Here is a 27,893-nt window from a genome sequence, read left to right as displayed (position 1 = left end):
ATGTACAAGATTATTAGGAAGGTGAACTTGCTTGTCCAGAACTTCTTCATCTTATGAGGCTCCCATGCAATTATCCACAGATACCAAGACCAAATGAAATTTTTCAAAATCCTGCTTGTAGTGGTTTGTAAATAACTCCACAAATTCTTTGGTTTTCCTCCCTTCAAAAATGTAACCTAATTTCCCTTCCCTTGAGTGTAGGCTGGACTAAGTGACTTGCTCCTAACAGGGCTGCCGGATAAAATACATGATACCCAATTAAATTTGAATTTCAGATAAACAATAAAAGATTATTCATTGTTTATCTGAAATTCAAATTAAACTGGGCATCCTTTTGCTTTTGTTTGATAGTTTTGCTAGAACTGGCAGCCCTATTCTAATGAACAGAATGAAGTGGCATAAGTAATAGTACTTGACTCCAAAACTGGGTCGTAAAAGGCACTGCAGCCTCTGCCTTGCTCCCTCTTGCATTACTCACTCTGGGAGAAGCCAGATGCCATGGTTTGAGGGTCCTTGGGCAGCCCTATGGAGAGACCTACCGGCACATCCTGCCAACAGCCAGCACCCACTCCCAAGCCACATGAGTGAACCATCTGGAAGTGGATCCTCCAGGCCCCGTCAAGCCTCAGGCAACTGCCATGCCTGTCAACGTCTTGGTTACAATCTCATGAGACATGATGAGCCAGAACCACCCCAAATTCAGCTGCTCCTGAATTCCTGAGCCAGAGACACTGTGTGGGATAATAGCTGATCATTGTTTCAAGCTGCTACATTTTGGAGCCTCGGGCTCAGCCCTGGCTGGCCCTGAGATGTCTGCAGAAGGTTCCCCACCTTTCCCAGCCTCTGAGCTTTGATCACCATACCCCATTCTACCAGCATATTTCAGACCAATCAAGTGCCCACGACAGGTACCTCTGATGGCTCTTTTTTTTTTTTTTTTAAATTAATGGCACATAGTAGGAAGTCTGTCTGTTAAAAGGAGACCTTTTTTTTTTTTTTTTAAGTAGGCTCTATACCCAACATGGAACCTGAGATCAAGAGTCGTAGTTGCACCAGCTGAGCGAGCCAGGAGCCCCAAAAGATCCTGTGAGGCACTTGACCTGCATCAGAAGAAGATACTCAGGACCACGTTGAACCCTCCAAACCATTGTTTTTCCTGGTGAAAAAAAAAAAAAAATGGGGCATCAGAAGGATTAGTTGGTCTCCCAAGGTGGAACTCCAAGGTCTGCACTCTTCCTGCCAACCACAATGAGTCATGGAGTGAACAGCACTCTTTGGTGCCCTCACAGCCCCCACCCTGGCTGGGGTGGTCATTCTCCTGGTATTTTTCCCACCGTCCCCCTGCTGGTACTCCTGGCTCAGGGGAGTTTCTAATTGCTGCCACAGGATGGAATGGGCCAGACACCTAAACTGGAGACCTTAATTCATTTGGTCCACAAACTAGTTTTAATGGACTGATACAACATCAGCTCCAATTTTATTTTTTTTATTTATTTATTTTTTAATTTTTATTTATTTATGATAGTCACAGAGAGAGAGAGAGAGGCAGAGACACAGGCAGAGGGAGAAGCAGGCTCCATGCACCAGGAGCCTGATGTGGGATTCGATCCCGGGTCTCCAGGATCACGCCCTGAGCCAAAGGCAGGCACCAAACCGCTGCGCCACCCAGGGATCCCAGCTCCAATTTTATTTATTTATTTTTTTTAACTTTTATTTATTTATGATAGTCACAGAGAGAGAGAGAGGCAGAGACACAGGCAGAGGGAGAAGCAGGCTCCATGCACCGGGAGCCCGACGTGGGACTCGATCCCGGGTCTCCAGGATCGTGCCCCGGGCCAAAGGCAGGCGCCAAACCGCTGCGCCACCCAGGGATCCCCCAGCTCCAATTTTAAACAATGGAGCTGTCACATAAAACCTGCAGACTTCTGCCTTCTCTTATCAATGAGATGTCAGCTGGCCCTCCTGGGGGGACAAGCCACCTGGAGCAGAAGAATACAGTCTCTTGTGAGATGGAGCCTGTGCCCTCCCATCTACCACTGAGAGCAGAGATGGAGGGTCCCCAGTGTCCTGCGCACTCGATTTTCCTGCCCAGAGGCACTGATTGAACACCACCAATAACTTCCTGTGCTATCCAAGGCACACCGTTGGCCCTGAGATGAAAGTGAGTAAATCATCTCAGCTCTATGTCTTAGTCTCCTGCTTGACCTTGAGAACACCATTCTGATGGGATGTTTTCCTGCTCCCATCCTCATGGATAACTGGACAAAAAGTATTGGCTACAGAACTTGAGCCAGAGCAGCCTATCAGAAGGTCAGCAGAGAAATGGCTATTTTTCAAGACACTAGATGTGTGTGACTTGATGTACCTACCCCTGTGAAGGAAACTACTGACGGAAGGAAGCTCAGCCCCTTCTGATACAGAGCTGTACCCACTCGTAGGCCCCACCAGTAGGAGGGTGACCTGAACAGGTAAGAATGGGAGAATCCAGGGAAACCTACTGCCCTTCTGTTTTCCTTCCCTGGGGGTCTGCCTCAGTGGAAGCCTCTCTCTCTCTCTCTCTCTCTCTCACACACACACACACACACAGAAATGGGTGTGACAGTCACTCTGGCTGCAGCCCAAAGTGGCTTACTTACTAAATCCACAGTTCCTGTTTTCTTTTTCTGCAAGGAAGAGACATAATATAAGCTATTCCCAGGGAGAAAGTAGGGAAGAAAGAACAGCTTATTCCTGACCCATACTTGGAAACTCTTGTGTGAGGCAACATAAGAGGAAAGAGAAGGGCAGCTCGGGTGGCTCAGCGGTTTAGTGCCGCCTTCAGCCCAGGGCCTGATCTTGTAGACCCGGGATCAAGTCCTGTGTCAGGCTCCCTGCATGGATCCTGCTTCTCCCTCTGCCTATGTCTCTACCTCTCTCTCTCTCTCTCTCTCTCTCTCATGAATAAATAAAATACTTTTTAAAAAAAAGAGGAAAGAGAACCCCGTCTTACAAATTTCAAAGAAAGTACAATTTGGCATATCTCTCTAAAATGGCAATTTAGCAGTAACTACCAAAATTTAAGTGCATATAACCTTTACACAAGTGATCACACTTCTGGGAGTCTATTTTATGGAAATTCTAGGGGCGCCCGGGTGTCTCAGTCAGTTAAGCATCTGCCTTCAGCTCAGGTCATGATCTCAGGGTCCTGGGATCCAGCCCCACATCGGGCTCCCTGCCCCACCAGGAGTCTCCCTCTGCCTCCTCCCCTCTGCTTATGCTCATGCTCTTGTCTTTCTCTCTCAAATAAATTTAAAAATAAAAAGAAATTCTACTAGAAGAGCAAAAGATACATAAACCTAGAGACTCACTGCAGCACTGCCTGTGATGTGAAATGGTGAAGACAGCCTACACACGGCCAGCCAGAAGTAAACGCTGGTATGTCTAAGCTGTGGAAAACCACAGTTCTGTTAGAAAATGCATGGTACATCTAACAGAACACCAAAAAATTCCATCATGATACAGGAACAAAGCAAGCTGCAGGGTAAGATTTCACTTATTAACGGCTTATACTTAACTAATGTGAAATGGGCTGTGCCAATTATGCACAGAACACAAAACGTAGGAGTAAACAATGTATCAGCAAGTGGTATTAGCAACTCTAGGCACCATTCCGCTCAATGATCCTGGGCCCCAAAGGGCTACCTGGGCACCGCCAGTCTATGTCTCTCAGCACTGTGGGCTTTTCTGGGCTCTGAGCATCATTTTGAGAATTAAGAAATACTGGCTCTCCTTATACCACATGGCCCCTGGATGCCAGCCAAATACTTACCCTGGCCCTCAAGGGAGAAATAGCAGCCTGTTACAACTGTACTAAGAGGCAGAATGTTAGCCTCCAACAGAGAACCTTCCAAGGGGTAACTCTTCCTGACCCCTTCCCTTTCCTGAGCAGTTAGTCATAAAACCATTAGGTGGCACAGAGCAAGGCAGGTGCCTGCAATGGGGCAAAACACAAGCAGGTGGCTCAGAGTAGTGAAGCCCACACAGGATGAGGAGAATGTCCACAGAGTAAGCGGAGAGGACACATGGTATGGAGCATCAGAGCAGCCCCAGCCAATAAGGAAAGTGACCACGGAGGGACAGGCCAACACAAGGGTCAGAGCTTAACAGTGTGAGGATGATGTCTGCTGTGGAGAGCCACCTGGAGCAGGTGTCAGAGCTGCACAAGGTCAGGAGGGGGCTGTGGGTAGAGGATTTTGAGCCACTCAATAAAATTGAAGCATATGGGGTTACACTAGTATAAACGAAGGTTTGATGAGGAAGTAGATAATTAATTACATAGTTTCAAAGTACCTCCCTATAAAATATTAATTTCAAAGAAAAATGGGTAATTTTGCAATGGACAAGCCTGGCAGACACATGTGAACATTTCCAGCAATGAGACAAACTGAAACCATGTGACCCCTGGCAGGACGCAAGGACACAGCATTGTTTCTGGGATGTTCCTGCCAAAGCTGCATAGCCTGAATCCAGTCACAATGGGATAGCAGACAAACCCAAATGAGGGAAATTCTACACAATAATTGGCCTGTCATCTTCAAAAGTGTCAAGGACATGAAGTCAAGGACTGGCAGGAACTTTCCCAGACAGGAGACTAAAGAGACAGGACAACTAAATGTAACCTATCATTCTGAACTGGATACTTTTACAATGAAGGACATGATTGGGACAAGTGGTGAAACACAAAGCTGGCCTGTAGGAATCTTCTCTTGCGTGTAGCATAGTCCGCAAATGTAGTGGTTTGAAACACAGTCACTATTAGCTCATAGTTCTTTCTTTTTCTTTTTAAGATTTATTTATTTGAGAGACAGAATGTGTAAGTGGGGTCAGGGGCAGAGGGAGAGAATCCCCAGGCTGACTCCCTGCTGAGCACGGAGACTGACTGACACAAGGCTTGATCTCCCAACCCTAGATCACCACCTGACCCGAAACCAAGAGTCAGAGGCTCAACCGACAGAGCCTCCCAGGCGCCCAAGGCTCAGCTGGGTTCTTTCTTTCTTTTTTAAGTTATTTATTTTAGAGAGAGAGAACCTGCAAGCAGAGGGAGGGACAAAAGGAGAGAAATCTTCAAGTAGACTCTCCACTGAACGTGGAGCCAGCGGTGGGGCTCAATCCCAGGACCCTGAGATCACGACCTGAGCCGAGATCAAGAGTCCAATGCGTAACTGACTGAGCCACCCAGGTGCTGCATCCACTGGGTTTTATGCTCAGGTTATCACAAGATCAGGATCAAAGTGTTGGATAGGTTGAGTTCTTATCCAGACACGTTGGAAAGAATCTGCTTCTAAGCTCATTCAAGTCTTTGGCAAATCCAGCTCTTGGGACGCCTGGGTGGCTCAGTGGTTGAGCGTCTGCTTTCGGCTCAGGGCATGGTCCTGGAATTGAGTCCTGCGTCATGCTCCCCACAAGGAGCCTGCTTCTCCCTCTGCCTCTCTGTGTCTCTCATGAATATAAATAAATAAATAAATAAATAAATAAATAAATAAAGTAAGTAAGTAAGTAAGTAAGTAAATAAATAAATAAATAAATAAATATTCAGCTCTTTGTGGCTGTAGGTCTGAGATCCATTTTCTTGCTGGTTATCACCCCTGGGCCAACACCTTCCTTCTCATGCCCCACATCTAGTCTTCAAAACAGCAACACTTTGATCTCTTCTTATGCTTAGCATCTCTCTGATGTCTTTTTCCACAGAAAACATTTGCTTTTAATAGGGCTCATGTGATTAGACTGGACCCACCTAAACAATCTATCTTAAGCCATGAAACTTAACAGTCATTGGAGGGATATATCATCACATTGCTAGGTTCTAGAGATCAGGACAGGCCATTGGGAAGGGGGAAGGCATTTCAGAAATTCTGCGTACCACACAGCCTGTAGATGAAGTGATGTATCAGTGCTCATCTCCTAACTTTTGATGGTTGTGTTGTGGTTGTGTAGCAGAATGTACTTGTTTGTAAGAAATCCACACTAAAATATTTAGGATGATGGAGCATCAGACCACCAATTTACTCTCATATGACTTGGTATTAAAAAATAGTTCTTTGTATTTTTTTCTTAAAATTGTTCTATACATGTGTGTGCAGATTGATAAAAAGATAGCTACGACACATGTATTTATATATAAAAACAAAAATATCTGGAAAAATTTAGAAAGATAGATACAAAAGTTCCCTGTGATTACCTCTGGGACACAGAATTATTTAAGAGGGAAAAGAAGTATACAACTTTCATTTGGGGGCTATTTTATTTTTTAATTTATTTATGATAGTCACAGAGAGAGAGAGAGAGAGGCAGAGACATAGGCAGAGGGAGAAGCAGGCTCCATGCACCGGGAGCCCGAAGTGGGATTTGATCCCAGGTCTCCAGGATCACGCTCTGGGCCAAAGGCAGGCGCTAAACCGCTGCGCCACCCAGGGATCCCTGGGGGCTATTTAAAAAAAAAAGAAATAAATAGGAGAAAGATCTTCAAAAAGGACAGCAGGAGACTGGCTGCTGGTTTTGTGGCAGAGAGTGGGTGAACACAGAGGGAGGGCCGGGCTGAGGCCAAGATTCAATGATGAGGCAACAGGACACGTTAGTGCTGTTATACTCCTGTGCCTCTCGCAGAGCTACCCAGACATTGAATTTAGAATAAAATCTGTATTGAGGTGATGGGAACAAAGATAATTTCCTGCTGGCGATGACAGCATGCCAGATACCAACGGCACTGCCCAGGCAAGGTTTCTAGCTCCTCTTTGCCATTTGCTTTTCAGTATTGAAAAGACTGGTGTTGCTCTATCTCTTTAGTTAGTGACACACCTTATTAACATGTGTTAATGTCTTCAGGCACCTTGAGAACCTGTCTACCCAATAACACCCCAAGTCACTTTTTCCTGTGATGGATTGAACTGAGACTCCCAAAATTGCTATGTTAAAATCCTACCACCTAGAGCATCAGAACGTGCGCTTATTCAGAGATAGTGTCTTTCCGGAGGCCTATCTTTACCGAGGTGATCAAATTAAATGGAGGTCATCGGGGTGGGGCCTACTCTGACATGACTGACATCCTTAGAAGAAGAGACGAGGACCCAGACTCACAGAGGGAAGGCGATGTGAAGACAGACAGGATGGCCACCCTAAGGCCCTATTCTTGCAACTCTGCAAGGACCTATAGCATCTGGGCAAAGCCCATGGCCCTCCAGAAAGGGCTGGGATTTAAGTCCAGGTTTTAAATGTCTTTATTGTTTCCATGATTTTTTTCCCTAAGATATTTAATGTCCTTGCAATAGTAAATGGATTTGAATTTAGAGAGAATCATGAATGCAGTTAATGGTCTGACAAGCAATTTAAAAAAGCCTTGTATTGATTCCGGTGACACTGATGATTGGCTTTTACAGTCATGCCGGAGGAAGGCTCTCGTGGATTGTGGCTCTCCACTCTCAATCCAGCTGCAAAAGCCTGCCAGCTTTCATGGGAAGATTCCAGATCAGGCTTCCCACCAACAACGTCCTCACCTCCGATGATCTGCTCCAATGGCATCTGTGATTCTGGTAAAACCCTGCTCCCTGGAAAAAGAAAACAAAGCAATTTCAGCAAATGGTGGAGGACAGGCCCTGCTCTCACTGGAATCCCTCGTTCACCTAGCTCTATAACGCACCTGCCTCTGTCTCCCCCAGATGCGTGCCTCGTGCCTTCTACATGGTCCTCACCTGGGAACCGAGAGGTATTTCCACCTAGGCCCTCACAATGGGAAGGGAATCAATTTCACGTATTAACAGCTCCCTGATGTCAAGCCAATATTACTGAACAGGGACACTGCCAGAACTCCTCGGGCCAATAAACACCACTGACTCACAAGTTCTTCTTGAATTCCTGGGCCCTATCTTTTGTCATAGGAGCAACACAGTAATTTTTCCCTCCGTTTTTGAATCCTTGAATGAGGAATAAATAGAGACAGGTGAACAGCATCTTCTCCATTTGAGTCATTTGGGCTTGATACCACATTAACTTCTGTTTCAAGCCACACAGGGTCCCACTCACTTCAAAAGGGCCTCCAGCTCCCGCTTGATCATGCCCACCACAGGCGGGCCCCGGTAGGTGAGGGCTGTGTACAGCTGCACCAGCGAGGCCCCTGCCCGGATCTTCTCCAGCGCGTCCTGCCCACTGCTGACTCCGCCAACCCCAATGATGGGGACTCCGCCTGCACAGAAGCACATGCAACCGCGTGAGGAAAGGCAGACAATGGGAGAGCCTCAATCTGGCTCCTGCCCTCTGGCCCCTGCTGAATGCAGACATTCATAGATCAAACCCCAGAGCCTGAGCCACACAGAAATCTGAAGAACAGGGACTGAATTCTTGCCTTGGGTGAGTGCATACATCTCCCGGATGGTTTGGGTTGATAAATCTCGAAGGGGCTTCCCACTCAGCCCTCCGATCTCAGAGCGCAGGGCACCCTGGAGGCTGGCAGGGCGGCTCACTGTGGTGTTGGTGATAATCAATCCATCGATGCCCAACTGCAGTGTGAGACAGAGAAAAAACCCTCCAGTCATGGCACTGATGGAGCTGAAGAAGCTTCCCTGAGAGTCCGAAAGAACAACCAGGCCAGGTGCCCACACTACAGACCCTGGAAGCAAGAGCTATAACAGAGCTTACCATGCTTCTAGAATAAGTGTCTGGATGAGCCTCAACATAACAAGAGCAGCCATCACATACTGACCACCCATAAGGTTCCACTAGGACAGGGTTTAATCCTTAGAACCACTCACTTTAGTCCTGACCAAGACTCCTAGGTAGTGAGTGGTGGAACTAGGATTTGAACCCAGGACTTCTAGGTCCAGTCTGTGACTCCACCACTCCCCCATGACACAGACACCTGAGGTTAGACTAGAGAAAGAGACAGAGATAGAATACCCTAGTCTGACCAAGGACACAACCGCAAATCTTAGAGCCCTTGCTAGATGAATGTGAGCAAAGAGAGAAGGGAAGAAATACAAGAAAACGACTCATCCAAACATTCCCTTCTTATTCTATGATGAGTTACATCAGGACAGGTACCAAACCAGCTCTCACTATTGCGGAAGGGAAGCCCCGCACTAGCCCAGCTGGCCACATGGCCCCCCTGGCAGTGGGGGGCATCCCAGGGCCCAGCCTGACTCACACCTCTTTCACCACACTGGCGATATCCTCCTTGTCCTGGGCCGTGAGGTCAGGTGCGATCTTCACCAACACGGCTGGCTTGTGTGCTCCCTGCAGGGCATCCCTCTCCTGCAGCACCTAAAGCAGCACGCAGCCAGAGATAGGGACGCCTCAGCCCACAGCCGGCGGTGCCACTGACCTGCAGCCCCCGCAGCCACAGATCAGCATGTCCTCACACTAAAGCACCAGCAAATTGTCCTTTTCCAGAAATACAGCTCTCTGCCATGCCAGAGACCCCACCAAGATGGATCTGATTCCCTAGAACCAAGGGATCTCCAATATAAGTCCCTAACATTGTCATCGGTGCTAGCTAATATATTAAGGTTTATTTAGACTTTTTCACTAAAAGAGGTAACAAGGAAGTACTGTCACAAGTACTATTTGGTAAAGAGTCATCCAATTCATTCATTTCATGTACTCACTGCTAGGGACAGAGAGTCCCTGCTGTCATGATCTTGCGGTGTAACAGCAGGGACAGGTGACAGAGCCATTAATCACTGTTGAGCATAATCAGTGTTCTGATGGGGGATTACAGGCATAGCAAGGGGTCCCATCGGTCCAGGTGCTAAGGACAGCTCCTGGACCGTGAGGCCCAAGCTTCTCCCTGGAGGGCGAACAGGCTGGTGGACGTGTCATCGCCTACCTTGGCCAGCAGGTGGCGCAGCTCCGCCTTTCCCTGCAGGCTCCGCAGCCCAGCAGTGTTGGGACTGGACACGTTCACCACCAGATAGTCGGCCAAGGGGCCCAAGACGCGCACCCCCTCCGTGTAGTCCGCAGCGGCGTCCACCGAGGTCTTATTCTTGCCCAGGTTTATCCCCAGGGGCAGCCCCTCTGTGAAGATCGCACGTCAATATTTTGCCCTCAAACGCCATCCCTGTGGGCCTCCCCCCGCGAATGCGACCCTCCCGTACCAGCGGGCAAACAGCTCGGGAAGCTGCTGCCTGCCAACCCAGAAGAGCTCACCCTCTGCGCAGCAATGTCTGGGCAACAACTAGATCTTTTGCTGCATTGTGCCCTTTTTCTTTTTTAAAATTCCATGGGAAATGGAGAAATCAGGAGTGCAAATACTAATGATAAAAAGGCAGGGCTCAGGTAATGAGGACAGTCAGAAATCGACAGGCATGTCAGAAGGGACAAATTTTACTCTCAAGGGCTGTCTGCCGGCCTAGAGTCACAGGCCAGGGGGTGCCGTGGGAAAGAAAATGAAAAATTAAAGAATATTACACAATACTGGAAAATGTTTGCCACTAATCATGCCTAAAATATAGAGGTATAATTCTTTTATAATCTAGAGCACATCCCAGTGCTCCCAGAACTGCCCTGGTTGCTCTCACAGCCCGGGCATATTTGCTAATGGCCACACCCTTCACTCTCCAAAATGTCTCCATTTGCACAGCAAGTATTACGCCAACCAACTTAAAAATCCATGAGATTATCGACTTGGATTTTGCACTTTTAGAAAAATACATTATATAGAAATATGCTGTGCGTGAAAGCAGGAGGCTGTCTGTACTTCTAAGATACCACCCCATCTGCAGAGGTCACTGGTACGTCAGTGCTGCTTTTCCATCTCTGATGGTTGGGAAAAGACCTGGAACACAAGTGAGCTCCCAAAATGTGTGTCAGGTTTGTGGTATCAAAGAGCAACATCTAGTATTGCTCACCACCTTCTCATACGCTAAAATAGTCACCCTTTTAATCACCAGCTTGAAAGTAAATACGATTCCCTGGGAGGAAGGGAGGTGAAGAGGGGCCAGCACCCAATCAGACAAAAGCTACACAAGACCTCCAGGCTTCCCAAGTCCAGCCTCCACCAGGCCAAGCCATTTGTAAACTGATTCTTCCCCACACAGGTAAACTGGCTTAAAACAGAGCATCACTTTCGCGCAGCTAATGGATCTTTCATCAGCAGTTAGCTGCCCAAAGGGCCAAGACATTGAAGCTATAAATTTCTGAATTACTCTGCCCTCAAAGGGCCCCACAGCTTTTGTCAGTTTATGTTCCTTATTGTGTTAGCAACAAGCTGTCTTCAAGTCTTCTAGCTACTGGAAAACATGATGTGCAGAACTCTGCTCTGAGATCCTGCTTCACTCCAACCAATGTTCATGCTGGAGGTGGGGGTGAGAGAAAGCATGGGGTAAAGCTTGCACTGGCAACAATTAAAAGAAGGATTTTAAAAATAAATAATAATAATAAAGGAAAGGAAGGCAAGAAGGCAGGAGATTATCACAAGCTGTGGAGATCATATTACAACTTCAAAGCTCCCCAGATGGAAGGTCTGTAGTACAGCAAGGTCTGCTTCCACCAAAGCCTGGGATTTCCAAACAGGGTCGCTTCCTCCTCCTAAAATCAGAGGTTGCTGACTGCCTGGGCCCTTTCAACCTCACTTCCTGAAGTGAATCTGAGGTCCATAGGTTTTTCTCATCTTGCCACCAAGACATTCAATGAGACTCGACTCATGGCAGGAGTTCCAGAGGGATCCAATGAGGAAATGGCCACTGCTCCACACAATCTCAGAGGGCACCTGGGAAGGTGTGGTGAGGACAAAACAGCGCTGCAAGCACTCACTGTGCTTCCTGAGGGACAGCAAAGCAGAGCTCCCAGAGAACGGACCCCTGAAGGTGGCCACCTATCCCGCACAGTGTTTCTAAATAAATCCAGGAGGATATTTTCCCAAATGTCAAGATTAGCTCTCCCCGAATAGGAAGGAGTAGGAGTAATTTTAATTGTCTTCTTTATGCTTCTTGGTATTTAGTAATGCTTCTATAATTAACATGCATTATTTACAGAACACACAAAAGGACAAGAAAGCAAGACAGAAGAAGACGGTGCTCAAGGCCTGCTCACATCTCACCTACCCATGCGACCACAGAGGAGCTGCTTCGCTTTGCTCATTTCTAAGCTGCTCCAGTTATGATATAACCCAGGCTATATAATGAGGCAAAAGCTAAGCGAGTCTTTGCTAAATTGTGAAATTCAGTTAAAACCTTGGTGGCTGTGGTAAAGCCAGGAAGATTCCCGAGTTCCATAGTGTTTTTTCCTATTGCTCAGTCATGTTTATTTCACTAGGAATGTTCCTGATCTTTCTCCCACAGGATTCCTTCCAATAAATGAGGGAAGTCCCTCGAGAGCACCCCCACTTTACCTTCTGTGAGCCTGGCCTGTTTCTCCTGTCTGGCCAGCAACCTGTGTTCGACCACTGAGAGTCCGTGACTGTTAAATCCGTATCTGTAGCACAGAAGCAGGTAGAGAGGGGACAACATTAGAGCCCTCAGCCAGACAGCAAGGACTCTGGAAAGATGGCTTCATGGCCGTACCCACTATACTTCTGACTTTTATTTTATTTTTTTACTTCTGACTTTTAAAAACAGAAAGAAAAAAAAAATAGAGACAGTTCTGAGACTTCTAAAGTTTAAACACCCCTGGAACTCCTAGAAAACTTTCCAGAACACCATCAAACATGGAGGGAAAGATTTAAATTTGTAAACAAGCTGCTCAGGTACCTAGCACTGGCAACAGCCCAGACTCATCACAGAGCTGCCCCAGACCCGTCTGGATCGGGCCCCCACTCCTTACTTATGAACGACTCCCACCCAGGGTCTCTCTGACAGCACCATCCTGCACCTCCTGCCTGCACTCCACAAACACTCTCCCAGAGAAGAAATAATAACCAACACCTACTGGTTACGGCACTTTGTTACTTGCAGCCAAAAATACTGAACAGATAAAGCAGCACCTGTTTTTGTTGACTTAATGAATAAATTACTCCATTCATTCAGCAGGTGCTTAGTGGGCAGCCACTCCGTGTCTCCCAGTGCGAGGCTGAACACACAGGCTCTCCTCTCTCAACCACTGCTCGTCTACAGATTCTGCTAAGTACCGTTGTCCTGGTACCTGTAGCTATCTGTGGCAGCCGAATCATAAATATACTTTGCCTGGAAATTCTGAAGATATGATCCCAGCCTGCAGTGCAACAGGAAGATCAATAACTTCATTTCTAATGCTGGAAAATTTCCCTGAAACAAACACAACAAAGCAGGATGTGCAGTCCAATGATTCCCATAGGTCAATCTTCCAGAAGGCCAACCATGGGCCCAGAGGTGCTTATTAAAATCTCTTGAGGAAGCCCTCAGAAATCTGGTTACCAAAAAGTAACTTTTTGGAGTAACTTTTTTAGGAACACTTTCACTTTCTGAGTTTGTTGTAGTGAATATTGCCTGGGGATTACAAAGAAAAGGGCTTGATACAATCTAGAAGGCTCCCTCTTACTAAAAGCAGCTGTACATAGGGGTTATTAGATTTTCCAGTTTAAAAAAAAAAAAAAAAAAAAAGATTTTCCAGTTTACCAAACACCAGGGCTGCACAGTCCAATTCAAGAACTTCTAGTCACATGTGCCACTGAACACTCGAAATGTGGCCAGTCCAACATGAGAGTGCTCTAAGTCAAACACACACTGGATTTTGAAGACTTGGTACCAGTAAAAGAAGGTAAATAGCTAATTAATCATTTTTATTTTGATTATATGTTAAAATTACATTGAGAATAAGATGAAATACTTCTAGTTAAATATAATTATAAAAAACAAATAGAATCTATTATTAAAATTAATTTCATCCATTTTTTACTATTTTTTTTTTCTTTTTACTAGTTTACTGTGGCTACATGAATATTTTAAGTTACATACAGAGTTCACATTTTATTTCTATTGGGCAAGGGCACTGGAGTAATAAAGCACAAACTCTAAAGTCAAGTAAGCCTAAATCTGTACCGAAGCTCTACCACTTATGATCTCATGATTAAAGTCATGCAGCTCTCGGAGCCTCAGTGTGTATATGCACTAAACCAGAATACTAAAACCTGCCTTTATGCCTGCACACAGGTGGTGCTCAACATGGTTCCTGAACATTCCAAATAGCAGAAAAATGCCCACGCTGTATGACAAGCAGATCTCTCGTTGCTGAGTGCCCTGCCGGGGAGAAGGCATTCCCTGGTGCCTCTGGGCTCTTCACCTACCTGTTAATGACTGCTTGGTCCTCAGGCAGGCGGAAGACTCTGGGCCTGGGGTTTCCTTCCTGAGGTTTTGGAGTAACACTGCCTATCTCAACAAAACCGAAGCCCATCTTGTAAAGTCCATCCACAGCTTCCCCATGCTTGTCAAATCCTGCAGCAATTCCAATTGGATTTCGGAATCTATGGCCCAAGACCCTCACCTCCTAGGAAGAAGGAAACAAAGCCAGAAGTGCGCAGGCTATCACAGTGTTTCTCAAAGCGCAGGCCCCAGCATGTCTGGGTTGGAATTACCCACAGAGCTTGTTCATCAGAAGGTGTTCCAAGAGCACCTACCAGCATATCTGATTCTTGAAAGGTGGCACGAGGAAGGAGCCCCAGGGAAGTGACACGAACGGCCAGCCTGTGGGCTGACTCAGGGTCCAGCAGCCTCTGCATAGCCGGCATCAGGTGTTCAGCATAGAAATGTTCATCCCCCATGGCTGTCAGGTAGGAAGTGAAAAGAAGTCCTCCACCCCCCAGGATGACCACAGCATCCTGGACCCGCTTCTGGAGGGAAAAAGAAAGGCCCACTGAAATTCCCCCAAGGCCAGACTGCAGTAACTTCTCTGAGCCCTTTACACCCATGCGCATAGGACATGAGATGTCACATGAAGCAATGTTTCTAGCCTTCTGCTAACACTGGTCCCCTTTGTTTCTAATCTTGCTTGCACGTTGACCTCTACTTCAGCGGCTGTATCCACACTTCTGCTGACACTCCTCTGGTCCTGAAGGACCCCAGGCCAGAGGTTTCAAGAGAGGCAGTACAGCCTCCAGGGGACATGTGGTAGGCATTTTGGAGGAATGCTAATAATAGATTTAGTGGGCAGGAATCAGTAAAGGCAGACATCCTGCATTGTTTTACGCTGACAGATGAATTGTCCCTGTCTTGTATGACTTTTGAACATCTCACTGACATTATGTAAAAAAAAAAAAAAAAAATCTATTCATATCTGAGCCTATATTCCACCACATAAACACAAACTATCCCTGCAGAGTTTTCATATACTTTGACTTTTCCAGAAATGCAATTCCCTTGTAAACTGAGGGACAACCGCACTGTTTTGCACAGAACATTACCAAAGATTGTTCACCATTTCAGAGATCTCAGGAATGGTATAGTGCTTTGCTTGGGTGTTTGACAACAAAACATACCTGAGGTGCTAGATTGTCTAAACAGAGGCTTAACCACTGACTATATATCTATATATCTCATCACTGAGTCATGCCCCAACATTTACATGCTGAAATACATGTTATTTTATTACAAATTCCTTTAATTTCTCTTTTATATTCAGAGTTAGGACATTATGCTGACTTTTTAAAATTATACATAGACATTACATTATACATAAATTCCACTTCAGGATAATAAATGTAGTTGCAAAAAAAAAATTTTTTTTAAAGCATCAGATCTTATTGAGTCAACAATCACTATCCTAGTTCAAAACATGCTTTGTAACGTGTTTCTCTAGTTATCACTGCCAGATGTTGGGTCACTCATTCATTCAGTCAATCATCTGCCCAACATGAAGGAGCACTCAGAGTCCCTGCCCTCAAGGAGGACAGTCTCAGGAGACATCCTTAATCAATGATCATACAAATAGGGGCACCTGGGTGGCTCAGTGGTTGAGTGCCTGCCTTTGGCTCAGGTTGTGTTCCCAGGGTTCTGGGATCGAGTCCTGCACCAAGCTCCTTGCAGGGAGCCTGCCTCTCTCTGTGTCTCTCATGAATAAATAAATATGTTTTTTAAGAAAATGATCACGCAAATATAGAACTGTGAAGATTACTATGGAGAAAAAAGGTATAGGGTAATAAGAGAATCCAACCCAATCTCAGAGGTAGACAGGAAGGCTTCCTTGAGGAAGTGACTCAAAGCTGACATCCAAAGGATAAATAGGAGCTAACTAGGAGGCAGGGGGTGGGGGGAGTAGGAAAAGTATAAAGGCGCTCTCGGTGGCAGAGGATAAGGAGATGCACCCAAGGAAGAGGGAAAGGTGGTGGGGGGCTCCTTGGATGCCAAGGAATGAGGGAAAGCACCGCACGAGAGCTAGGGGGACAGGGAGGGGCATGGGCCAGAATGCAGATTTGCGTTTCGCTCCCTACACAAGTCATTGCGGTGATCCGATGAGCCCTGGAGGATCACCCCAGCTGTTAATAAAGAGCAAGGATCTGCCGTCTTCCTTCCAGGCTCCCGCAGATTACAGGAGCGCCCCTTGGTGTCCATCGACAGGCCCGTGAACGCGATCACACAAGTCCCCGCCCCACAATCTCCTCGAGAAGGGCTGGGGCCGCGTCTCGGTGTAACTTCGTTGCTCGTGGATCCTGCACGCCAGGTCGGGCCGTCCTGTGCTCCCTAGAGGCTCGTGTGCCACGTGCAATAAAAATCTGGGCCCCGCGCGTTGACACAGACCCGCATCTGCTCAGACTGAGCGGGCCGTTAGCAGGCGGGCCAAGCACACGTGCACAAGCACACGCACGGAACCCGCGCTGCCTCCAGCCACACAGACGCGCCGGGGGCCCACGCTGGGAGCCGAACCCCGCCCACAGCTCGCCGCGGCCAGCCCGCGAGGCTCCTCTCCGCCCGCCGCCGGCCCGCACTCCGCACAGCCTGCGCACAGCCCGCTCTCTGAACTCACTTTCAGCTGTCTCCACGCCATGCTCTTTCCGCCACCGGGCCCGCCTCTGCCTCATTTCCATTGGAGGAGATGGCCGCGAGCTACCCAATCACCGCCTGCGGCTGCCGCCTCACCAATCGCCGGGCAGGAGGGCGGGGCGGGCCCCTCCGCGGCGGAAACCGCCGGCTCGCGCCGTCACGGCGGCCACGCCCCTTCCGGTCCGGGCTGCCCGCGCGGGCGCTTCGCGGTGCGGCGCTGCGGGGCTGGTGCCTTCTCGTCCGCGACCCTTCACCTCCGAGCAGCCCTCCCATTAATACCTTGATCATTAGATGTGCCGGTGCTCTCGGTAAAGCAGGTACCGGGAGTATGTGTCAGACACTGTAAAAGGGTTGGAATAAGATAACCCGAATCGAGCCCAGAGAAGATTTCATCAGCATCAGGTTTTACCTAAAAAAGTGCCTAAAACGGACGTATGTAGGTAGGTATGTGTGTTAATGAAGGTGTCGGGACATCAAGACTTTGTAGCCGAGTCCTGCAACCCAAAGGATTCCACTGCAGGGAAGACTTGGTGGACTCCTATTGAGAAAACTTCCAAATTAATTGGATACTCGTTTTCCTGGCATTTCACGAGGTTTCAGTTTTCTAGTTTGTTCCGACTTCAGTCTCCCCAACCCCCCGCAGAATTACTTCTCTTTATACACGCTTCCCGTTCGTATGCATTTACTCAGGCTGACTCCGGCCTGCACGACCGTTTTGTCTCAATATGGCCCAAGTGCTGGTAATAATTTCTCCCTCATCTGAACCTTCATACACATATGCTGTACCTGACCAGTTTGTTTTGTTTTTAAGATTATATTTAGTCGTGAGAGACAGGCAGAGCCGTAGGCCCAGGGAGAAGCAGGCTCCCTGCAGGGGGCCCGACGCGGGACTCGAACCCGGGACCCCGGGTCACGACCTGAGCCCATGGCAGACGCTCAACCGCTGAGCCCCCCCAGGCGCCCCGCCCCGAGTGGCACTGTCTTTATGAACTACAATTGTTTGGTCTTTTTTATCCGCCCCCCTAACTCAACTGTAAACGTTTTGCAAGTAGGGGCCATACTATATCTTTAGTTTGATTCCTGCAGTGTTTCTCAAACTGGAAGAGTGTATTCTTGGATATACACCTGAGAATTTTTGATACTGGTGTCCTCTTTCTGTAGTGATTTTTTTAAAGTAATATAAGCATCATTTGGACAAACAACTCTGAAACCTACCAAGCTATTTCAGTGCCCACGTTTATTTTGTACGTATTATCATATTTTGGCATCAAGAAAGAAAACCGTCTAAAGCAAACGATGGGCGTGCTGCTGGTGAAGAACAAATGACATACTACGTGAACAAAGGGTTTTCAGCAATTCAAGTAAAGCAAAGTGGTGAGAGAATGGTTTTTCCCTACAGCATGAAGTAGCGTGCCTGCCAAATCAAAACAGCCTGTGTGGCCCTAAGCCAGTATTGTGTTTATCTGTCAGATAGCTATTTGGTGTAGCACGTTTTGATATCATTGGTTTTCAGTTCCTGTTTGAATTTAACTTGTATTCGTTCTTTCATCAGATATTTACTTTTTGCTTTTTATGGTTGAGTAAGAGCTTCAGCATATAGTTTATGCCTAGTTTTATGTTTGGTCATATTTTAAAAAACAATACAATAATTTAAACACGTCTAGGGGGTCTGCAAGAATGGTTTCCTTTAAAAACACACACGCAATACATTTCTCAATTTTTAGCAACGCTGACTTAACATCTTCTACTCCTTTACAGCCTAGGCTTAGCAAATAAAGATCTATTATAAAGCTAAAGGTACAGCTGGTTGTGTAGACACAGGTGGTGGTGCCCTGTAAATACCCATTGCTTTATTGATCTTTGCTGTTTGTTTTCAGCCTATAGGGATTCCACCTGGATCCTTAAAAACAAAAATCCTTTTATCTCCTTGACAAATTGTTCTCTATTCTTAAAAGAATCATACTTATAAGTATCACAAACCCACCAAGAATATATTTAAAGGACTAGATAGCCACTGAGCCCCCACACTGTTTTTTGCTCACAGTTTGGAGAGAAAATGTTCTTCAGGGGAACATGGCTTTGGTTATACATCAGAATAGGTATCATTCTAGGAAGGGAGCTAAATACCCCAGACCAACGTGGTAAAAATAATTGTTATCAGCTTAACAGGTTTCACTGCAGCTATGAGGAAGCAGAAGATTATTGTCGTATGCAGGGAGGACACCTCGCTTACACTTGGAACCCAGAGGTCCAGCATCTTCTCTGGGACTTTCTGGAAGAAGGGCATAAGTGGTGGATTGGACAAAATCTAAAGCTGCTGGGAAAACATCAAGAAAATAACAACCTAGGTAAGGCTCTGGGATGTAGTGTTGACAAAGTAAAAGCCCTGACTTTTATTCTGGAACAGGAGAGAGAAAGAAATTTAAATCTTTCTGCTTTTGTGCATAGAAAAAAATCAGTCACTTTACTTCATCACCACGGTTCCTCTGAAGTATTTCTGCTTTTGTGCCTCAACCTGTGATTTGTCTGTGTAGCAAAGATGATATTTTTCTCAGTTTATCAAAAGCTAAGGCACCTGATATTTTACTGAAAGTACTAGCAAGATTCTGAGGTGGGAAACCTTTTATGGCCACTTTGTTCCTGGTACATACCTCTTCATCATTCTGGCCCCACGCTTCCTAATTCAGAAACCAGGAGATAAATTATTTGCCTGTTACCTTTCTTATGGAGATATTTTCAAAATTATGCACCATAAAATTGTGTGGAAAATCCAAGGCACTGTTTTATTACCACCATCTTCACTGAAGTCTAGGTGAATTAGTACAAAGCCTTGTGATAAAGAATGCATAATAGGAAAAAATAAATATAATGTGTGGGGGTGATGTGGAGAATAAAGGCAAAAGAAATACAGAAAAAAATTAAATGTCCTTACAACTTACAGTCCATTGACAAGTACTTGAGACAGGCAGGGTGACCTTCCTCCAGAAGCTTAATGGCCTCAATGTTAATACTTTGCTGGAGGTGAAAGGCAGCCTTAGCTTGACATTGGCCCAACCTCCAGGATCCTTGTAAGTCTTCTTTAACATCTAAAAATCTGTTTGGAAACTCCCTTTATCTCTTCCCTCTGACCCCAAAATATATGTTAGCAACCATCCTTCAAACATATGGCCCACTGATAACCATTTTATGGGTCTTGTGATTAAGGTTTACTGGACAGTCATAAATGACCCCTCAAGGTCCAGGAAACCTTGCTTCCAAATTCCTTAGAGGCTTACGCTACCTAACACCTTCCCAACTTGAAAGAATATAATCAGTCACCCCTCACAATCTCAGGGCAGCTTTTTCTGCCCACAAGTCCTATCCCAATGTTTAATAAAACCACCTTTTTTGCACCGAAGATGTCTCAAGAATTCTTTCTTGACCCTTTATTCCCAGACCCCAAAAACATGTCACATCCAGGGGATATCTTAAGTTTCATCTGTTGGATGCTAGCAAAATTTGGTTTTCATATTTACTTATTAAAAAAGGTTGATTTTGGAGTATGAGGCTCATCTGGGTCTGGCCCTCCCTCAGCAGGTGTCATGCCCCCCTGGGCCCCAGGCCCCATCAGCTGCATATACGTGTCCAGAAACTCCAACTGGATATCATCAAATGTGGACTTCTGCTCACTGGGACATTCTTTCATTTGCCAGGCTGGTAAGTGATGAGAACACCTGCTGCCAAAGTCATAATTTCTAGAAACTAATTCTGCATAAGGAGAACAGCAGAGAGTATTGGTTAAGGAGTCTGTTTCATGAAAAGGAGGTAAATGCAAAGTGACATCCAAAGACCAAAGGAGACAAAAGACTGAAGAAAAAGACTGTCAAGTCCAGCTTGACAAAGAATGGTTCATTAAAAGGGAACCACCCAAGAGGAGAATGTTTAGGAAGAGATGTGTACCCCAGACCAAGGACATCATGCCCCAAGATTTATTTAAGGGTATGGTTAAATGGAAAGAAAAAATGGGGATGGGGGCCGGGATGGGAGGGAATGTGCTCAGGAATATTTCTTGTCACAAAGTCTGTGAGTGATAGACCATAGGACGCCTATAGGGATTTTGATGATATATATTGATTTTCATGATGGATTTGAGAAACTGTTCATTTGGAATAACTTTCACATACATCTCACTCTGGTAGTTATAGCTGTGTGTGATGTTGCCTTCATTTCTTGACTTGGGTGAAGTGTGAGAGAAAATGTAGCAGTCAATTCCATTTTCCTCACATGCACTCCTAACCCGTTCAGTGCTTGGGCTTCACAGGGAGGACCAGGAAAGCAAAGGAGGAAAACAGCATGTGGTGTAGGAAGATGAGAGGGTGAAGGGTGAGGAGGCTGTTGTCATGTAGGTTTGCTTCCTCAGGAGTAGGCGATGAGAATTGTGTGCATAAAGTTGGGGGTGTGGTTTTTCTTTTAGTCAACGTTTTTCATGGTGGTTGTGTCCAGCATTTAGTCTTACTGCAGTGAATTCTCAAAGACCTTCCAATGTCGCAGGATAGTCTGAGTAAGAATTTTGTTCCACCTTAAAATGTCACATATACATTCTTACTAAAAAATGAAGCATCTATGGGTGTTTCATAAAACAGAATACATTGTAATATTTCTTTATTGTAAGAAAAAAACAGATCACCTTCTTCAAATACTGGGTATTGAAAGGACCCAGTATTTAGTATTTCCAGGTCATAAATGTTTGGCTTCCAGCTTTTCATTCTCCATCCTTTCAAGCTCTCTGTAATACGCTTGCTCAGTGTTACCATGAGAGCATGAGGTTGTTGGTGAGGCCAAGGTTGTGAGGCCAATCTCTGTATAAATGAAGTGGTCCTGTGTTCCACTGTCACAAATGTGAGTGTGCCACTTTACAATTGTGAACTGTTTTTCATCTTCACAGGAGGTTATTTGGCCCAACTCATCTCCAGAACAGGAAAAGCAACCCTTAAATACCCTACATTTAGGGTATATTATACCCTAAATAGGGTGATGGTTTTCTATCCATTTTTTACTCTTCAAAGTTTGACTTTTTAGATATTTTCACCTACTCTTGGTTTGGGGATGAAAATGCATTTCCTGGGGCAGCCCGGGTGGCTCAGCGGTTTGGCACCGCCTTCAGCCTGGGGCCTGATCCTGGGGACCGGGGATCGAGTCCCACATCGGGCTCCCTGCATGGAGCCTGCTTCTCCCTCTGCCTGTGTCTCTGCCTCTCTCTCTCTCTTTCTGTGTCTCACATGAACAAATAAATAAAATCCTTAAAAAAAAAAAAGGAAAAGAAAATGCATTTCCTGATACTATCATTCATGTACTCACAAGAGATTACTGCCAAGGAACGTGGAATGGTTGTGTGGAAGATAATCTTGGGCAAAAAGAGTTCTAGGGGGATCTGGCTGAGTCTGTGGAGCATATGACTCTTCATCTTAGAGTTGAGTTCAAGCCCCATGCTGGGTGTAGAAATTACTTAAGCATAAAATCTTTAAAAATAAATTTTTAAAAAAGATTTTATTTATTCATGAGAGACACAGGCAGAGACAGAGGCAGAGGAAGAAGCAGGCTCCCTCTCGAGAGCCTGACGTGGGACTCGATCCTAGGACCCCGGGATCACGACCTGAGCCAAAGGCAGATGCTCAACCACTGAGCCACCCGGGTGCCCCAACAAAAGTGTTTTTAAAGAGAATTCTATTTAGTTATCTAAGCCAACCCAGCAAATTCTGAGCCAACATTCCCATAATGAGATTAAATATGTTTCTGCAATTAAGAGATCAGGCTCCAAAGTCAGACTGCTGAGTTCATGTTTTGATTCTGGGACTTTCCTGTTGTGTCACCTCCAAAGGATTGTTATGAGGATTAGTAAGATAAGTAAAGTATTAGAACAGTACTTGGCAGAATTTTGTAGTTCTTACTGTTAATATTAATGGAATTTCTATTTTTTTGTGCAAAATTTATTTTCTACTTCACATTCATGTCAAAGGTCATTGGATCTCTTGGAGATCCAATATTGCTAATTATCTTTAAAACTAAAGTACTGGGGGGACCCCTGGGTGACTCAGTGGTTTAGTGCCTTCCTTCGGCCCAGGGTGTGATCCTGGAGACCCAGGATCAGGTCCCACGTCGGGCTCCATGCATGGAGCCTGCTTCTCCCTCTGCCTGTGTCCCTGCCTCTCTCTCTGTCTCTCATAATCTTGGGAGTCATGAGTTCGAGCCCCATGTTGGGTGTAGAGATTCTTAAATAAAAAATGTTAAAAAAAAAAAAGAAGAAAGAAATAGCTATTGTTGTCATAGTGTTTGTTTATTTTTCTGTGAGCATAAGATGCCTCTTCTGGGGTGCCTGGATGGCACAGTCGGTTAAGGGCGTGACTCTTGATTTTGGCTCAGGTCATGATCTTAGGGTCATGAGATGGAGCCCAGCGTCAGACTCCATGCTGCTGAGCCTGGAGCCTGCTTAAGATTCTCTCTCTCCCTGTCCCTCTGCCCCTCCCCATGCTCCTGCACAGTGCCTCTCTCTTAAAAGAAAGAGAAGGAGAGAGGGAGGATGGAAAGAAGGAAAGAAAGAAGGAAGGAAAAGAAATGTCTCTTCCAAAATAACATGTTGGTAGAAGAAGTATTTGTAAATTTGTTCCTTAACATTCAGAAGAGAGGTCTAATGTTTCATATTATGAAGTATTGTTACCAAAAAATGGAGAAATGCAACTTTAAACTGAGATACCATTTCCCACCTATCAGATGGGCATAAATCCACAAACTCAACAACATACTATGTTGGCAAGACTGTAGGGAAATAGGTACTCTCATAAATTGCAAATGGGAATGCATTAAGATACAGTTTCTAAAGAGAGGAATACTTGGGAATCTCTCGCAAAATTGCATTTACATCTACCCTTTGATCTAGTATTCTTGCTCCTGGAAATCTATCTTGAAGTTAGAATGGCAAAAATATAAAAAGACACACACATGAGGCTATTCGTTGTAACTCTCTGTGTAATTGCAAAAAAGTAGAAACAATCCACACCCATCTAGTGGGACTCTGGTTGTAAAAAGAAATAAGGAATATTTCAATGTACTGCATTGGGGTTATTTGTATGTTGTTTTAGTGGAAAAAAGCAATGTGCAGAACAATGTATATTCTACTTTAAGAAAGAGGTTAGGGATCCCTAGGTGGCTCAGCCGTTTGGCGCCTGCCTTTGGCCCAGGGCGCGATCCTGGAGACCCGGGATCGAATACCACGTCGGGCTCCCGGTGCATGGAGCCTGCTTCTCCTTCTGCCTATGTCTCTGCCTCTCTCTCTCTCTGTGTGTGTGTGACTATCATAAAAAAAAGAGGTTAATATGAATATAAATGCATATATACCTATACACATATCTAATCTATAAACATAATAGAAAAATAGAAATGAAAATGATTGCTTATGGAGAAGGGAGGGAATAGGATAGAAAGGAGAAATAGAATTTAGATCTTTCTGAATGTACCTGCTTTCATAATTTTAACATTGGAACTCTAAATTTTTTTTAAAGATTTATTTTTATTTATTTATGATAGACATAGAGAGAGAGTGTGTGATCACCCCGCTTGTCATCCAAATTTTAGCTGAGATATAGTCAGTGAGGTTGTACAATCTTCTCAAGCCATGTCGGGCAGCATGTGTGAGAAACAGCAAGTATACGTAAGGAGGCATGTTCAAGAATGTTATTGTTCTCCTGAACTCTTTTATCTCTACCAATAAGAATACAGGATATGAGGAGAATATTATACTTAGAATGTAATTTCTTTTTTTTTTTTTTTTTTTTTATTTATTTATGATAGGCACACAGTGAGAGAGAGAGAGAGGCAGAGACACAGGCAGAGGGAGAAGCAGGCTCCATGCACCGGGAGCCCGATGTGGGACTCGATCCCGGGTCTCCAGGATCGCGCCCTGGGCCAAAGGCAGGCGCCAAACCGCTGCGCCACCCAGGGATCCCCTTAGAATGTAATTTCTTAAAATGAACTTAATTCTGGGGCACCTGGGTGGCTCAGTCAAGTAAGCATCTGCCTTCGGCTCATGTCATGATCCTCAGGGTCCTGAGATGGAACCCCATTTCAGGCTCCCTGCTCAGCGGGGAGTCTGCTTCTCTCTCTCCCTCTACCCCTCCCCTCTGCTCATGCTCTCTCTCTCTCACTGTTTCTCTCAAATAAATAAAATCTTAAAAAATTTTTTTTGATTAATTTAATTCTGTCTTCATGGTGTTGACTCCGTCAGTGGACCTCATTTTGTGATGTTGGGTGATAGAAGGTGATGTGACTGCTCCATAGCAAAAGAGCTCCCTGAAAATTCCTACGTTCTTAAAAAAAAAAAAAAAAAAAAAAAGGGTAGTAATCATTAATTTGTGTTGTTTTGATTACCATGCATATGCATATGCTGGTAACAACTATTTTATAGACTTACAGCTAGTTACACAATAGAAATTATCTTTTCCATTGGCCTCCCAAATAGATGCCTTTTCAGACCAACATGAAAGACATGGAAATAATCCTCATTTACATTGGAGACCCGAGGAGACAAGAGGAGAAATGGCAGTACCAAGAAACAAAAAGACCCCAGGTAATGTGTAGTGAAATCAATCTTGCCTGAAAGGATACACAAGTGTTAATGCTGAAGTGTATCATCATACCATGTACTCAATATTTTTTTTAAATTTTATTTATTTATTTATGATAGTCAGAGAGAGAGAGAGAGAGAGAGAAAGAGAGAGAGGCAGAGACACAGGCAGAGGGAGAAGCAGGCTCCATGTACCGGGAGCCCGATGTGGGATTCGATCCCGGGTCTCCAGGATCGCGCCCTGGGCCAAAGGTAGGCACCAAACCGCTGCGCCACCCAGGGATCCCCATGTACTCAATATTTGTTGCATTCTGTTTTGTCCGATCTTATTATTGCAAGTTTTACTCTCATTTTATAGATACTTAAAAAAAATTTTATCTGACAGAGAGCAGAAGCAGGGTGAACCGGAGAGGGAGAAGTAGGCTCTCCACTAGGTAGGACACCCCACGTGGGCTCAATTCCAGGACCCTGGGATCATGACTTGAGCAGAAGGCAGATGTCCAGCTGACTGAGCCACCCAGGCGCCCCAATAATTTCTTTCTTATTTTTTTTTTTTTTACTTTCTTTCTTGATGGGCCTTTGGCCATCTTCTTTTCACATGTGCCCAAAACCAAATGAAAGATAGGATTTTCTCTCACAAAGGTTTCCATCCAAAGAATCGTCTTAAAAAAAAAAAAAAAAAAAAAAAACAAAGAATCGTCTTAAAGTCCTTGCAGATTCTTTCAAATTGTGGTGTTCTCTCTCATTTTTTTTTAATTTTGAAAAATAAATATGATATGGGAAAGGATGCATTAGCCTGAAATGACTTCAGTCAATACCAGTGTTGGATGATTATAGAGATCATCTGACCAAATGGGTGGAAAAGAGACAGATTTAAAATGCAGCTAGTGATTATTCTGAGGGGTATGACCTCACAACTTCAAGTTTTAGATGTCTTTGTCAACAAGCCTATTAAGGATCCCTTAAAAGAACAATTCTGAAAGTGCTATTGTAGAGGCATAAATATCTATCTCAAGGACAAATGTAAAAATCAGCTTTTCTGCATGCTTTTGTAACTGAGTACTTATGAGTTGGGGAAGAAATGTTTCGTGATGGCATTAGATGAAAATAAAGTTGGTGTACTTTAAAAACTGTTAAATAATTACAGAAGTCGCTCTGGTGGTAATTAAAGCACCAAGGCTGAGAATGCATTTGAAAAGTTTCAATAAAGCCACGTCATGAAATGCGAGTTACATTACTTTAGGTAACACATGATTTTAAACATGCCTTTGTAGAACAAGTTACTCCATTAAGTAACTAGATTATTTGATTGTTTCACCTACATCTTTAGAAATGATATAGTCAGGTTTGCTCCAAAACAGCTAACTTTAAATCTCCTTGAAGAACACGGAGGCAAGAAGCTAACACAGCTTTTATAGACCACGAGATGCAAGTTACAAGGTGATGACAGCAGAACAAGGCATTAAGAGCTTGGGTCTCATAAACTGTGGAGCCATCTAATCAGCCATGGACTGCTTGCTTGTTTACACTGTTAGGAGCAAGAGAAATGAACTTCCATTTGTTCAAGCTCCCATTCTGACTTCTGTTACAATAACCGACCCTATGCTTTTAAGCTGTATATCCTGCTAAAACATGGCCTACTGGAAAGGGACAAGAAAGGCCTTATGAGTGTTCATGAGTTCCCAAAAGAAGGGATAATGGGAAGCCTGATCCTTTTCTTTAAGGGAACAGCCTGGAAATTGCACCTTACTTCTCATATCCCATTGGCCAGGACTTGATCGCATGGCCATACTGCTGCAAGCAAGGAAGGCTGGGAAATGTAGTCCTTGGTGGGGCTGCCATGTTTCCTTAGAAGGAAGGAAGAGACAGTGGCAGAATAAGCAGCAGTCTCTGCAATACAAGGAACATTATCTCCTTTGTCAGTCTTCCCCTCAAAACTCTGCAGGCACCGATCCCTTGTCTTTTGGCATTTAATATTATTGTGGAAAAGAATATAGTTACTTTTTTAGCATGTAGCCTTTTTTCTCTTATCAGATTGTGAAATTATTTAATCCTTGTAATACAGAAATTTTCTTAGTAGGTTTCCAGGTCACTTTTTCACTGATTTTGCCTAGAATGTGATGTTATATATACACATTTTTCTTGTTCATGACAATTCTATTCTCTTCTACTTATTTATCACTTATATTTTATTAGTTCTAGTTTTGTCCATAAGAGATACCAGTTATCTGGGGCGCCTGGGTGGCTCATCAGTTAAGGGTTGGACTCTTTATTTCAGTGCAGGTTATAATCTCAGGGCCCTGAGATTGAGCCCCACATTGGCTCACACTGGGCATGGACTATGCTGGAGATTCTCTCCCTTGCCCTCCTTTGCCCTCTGCCCC

General features: G+C 44.9%; 3 protein-coding genes across 9 annotated transcripts in view; 2 read left to right on the top strand and 1 right to left on the bottom strand.

Annotated features, from left to right (window-relative positions):
• The window catches only part of TXNL4B (thioredoxin like 4B), a 45,565-nt gene extending 37,583 nt beyond the window's left edge, over positions 1-7,982 (top strand). Inside the window, exons 5-6 of one of the 3 annotated variants that reach the window (XR_007410984.1) lie at positions 1,008-2,468; positions 7,413-7,982. The gene's annotated coding sequence lies outside the window, so the exon portion shown is untranslated. Of the gene's footprint in view, positions 1-1,004; positions 2,469-7,412 lie in introns of all 3 variants that reach the window. The other 2 variants (XR_007410985.1, XM_025426709.3) reach the window with 2 other exon arrangements.
• DHODH (dihydroorotate dehydrogenase (quinone)) lies at positions 7,236-17,035 on the bottom strand. 5 transcript variants are annotated; one of them, XM_049110722.1, is made up of 10 exons: positions 16,897-17,035; positions 14,555-14,767; positions 14,225-14,424; positions 13,105-13,173; positions 12,356-12,438; positions 9,854-10,041; positions 9,175-9,288; positions 8,375-8,528; positions 8,056-8,215; positions 7,236-7,580 (listed from the first exon to the last, which is right to left on the bottom strand). In XM_049110722.1, the coding sequence occupies exons 1-10, from the start codon at positions 16,915-16,917 to the stop codon at positions 7,526-7,528; spliced, it is 1,257 nt and encodes a 418-aa protein (XP_048966679.1). In that variant the 5' UTR covers positions 16,918-17,035; the 3' UTR covers positions 7,236-7,525. The 5 variants fall into 5 exon arrangements, with proteins under 5 accessions (XP_048966679.1, XP_048966680.1, XP_048966681.1 ...); XM_049110723.1 differs by lacking the exon at positions 16,897-17,035 and adding an exon at positions 16,364-16,856; XM_049110724.1 differs by lacking the exon at positions 9,175-9,288.
• Positions 17,036-17,086: 51 nt separating this feature from the next.
• PKD1L3 (polycystin 1 like 3, transient receptor potential channel interacting) overlaps positions 17,087-27,893 on the top strand; it is a 69,265-nt gene continuing 58,458 nt past the window's right edge. The window contains exons 1-5 of the mRNA XM_025426716.3: positions 17,087-17,353; positions 18,186-18,287; positions 19,075-19,261; positions 20,487-20,609; positions 25,405-25,512. Of these exons, the coding sequence (XP_025282501.1) occupies positions 19,123-19,261; positions 20,487-20,609; positions 25,405-25,512 (370 nt within the window). The 5' untranslated portion in view covers positions 17,087-17,353; positions 18,186-18,287; positions 19,075-19,122. The remainder of the gene's footprint in view (positions 17,354-18,185; positions 18,288-19,074; positions 19,262-20,486; positions 20,610-25,404; positions 25,513-27,893) is intronic.

The sequence above is a fragment of the Canis lupus genome, chromosome 5, assembly GCF_003254725.2.
Source record: "Canis lupus dingo isolate Sandy chromosome 5, ASM325472v2, whole genome shotgun sequence".
In the NCBI taxonomy this organism is placed as follows: Eukaryota; Metazoa; Chordata; class Mammalia; order Carnivora; family Canidae; genus Canis; species Canis lupus.
This window is presented reverse-complemented; position numbering and strand designations above follow the sequence as displayed.

Coding starts and splice junctions, on each gene's coding strand:
- DHODH (XM_049110722.1), bottom strand. CDS start 16,917: ATGGCGTGGAGACAGCTGAAA. Junction 13,174..14,224: donor GACCAAGCAGTCATTAACAG/GTAGGTGAAGAG, acceptor GTTGCACTGCAG/GCTGGGATCATATCTTCAGA. Junction 12,439..13,104: donor GCTGCCACAGATAGCTACAG/GTACCAGGACAA, acceptor TCTGTGCTACAG/ATACGGATTTAACAGTCACG.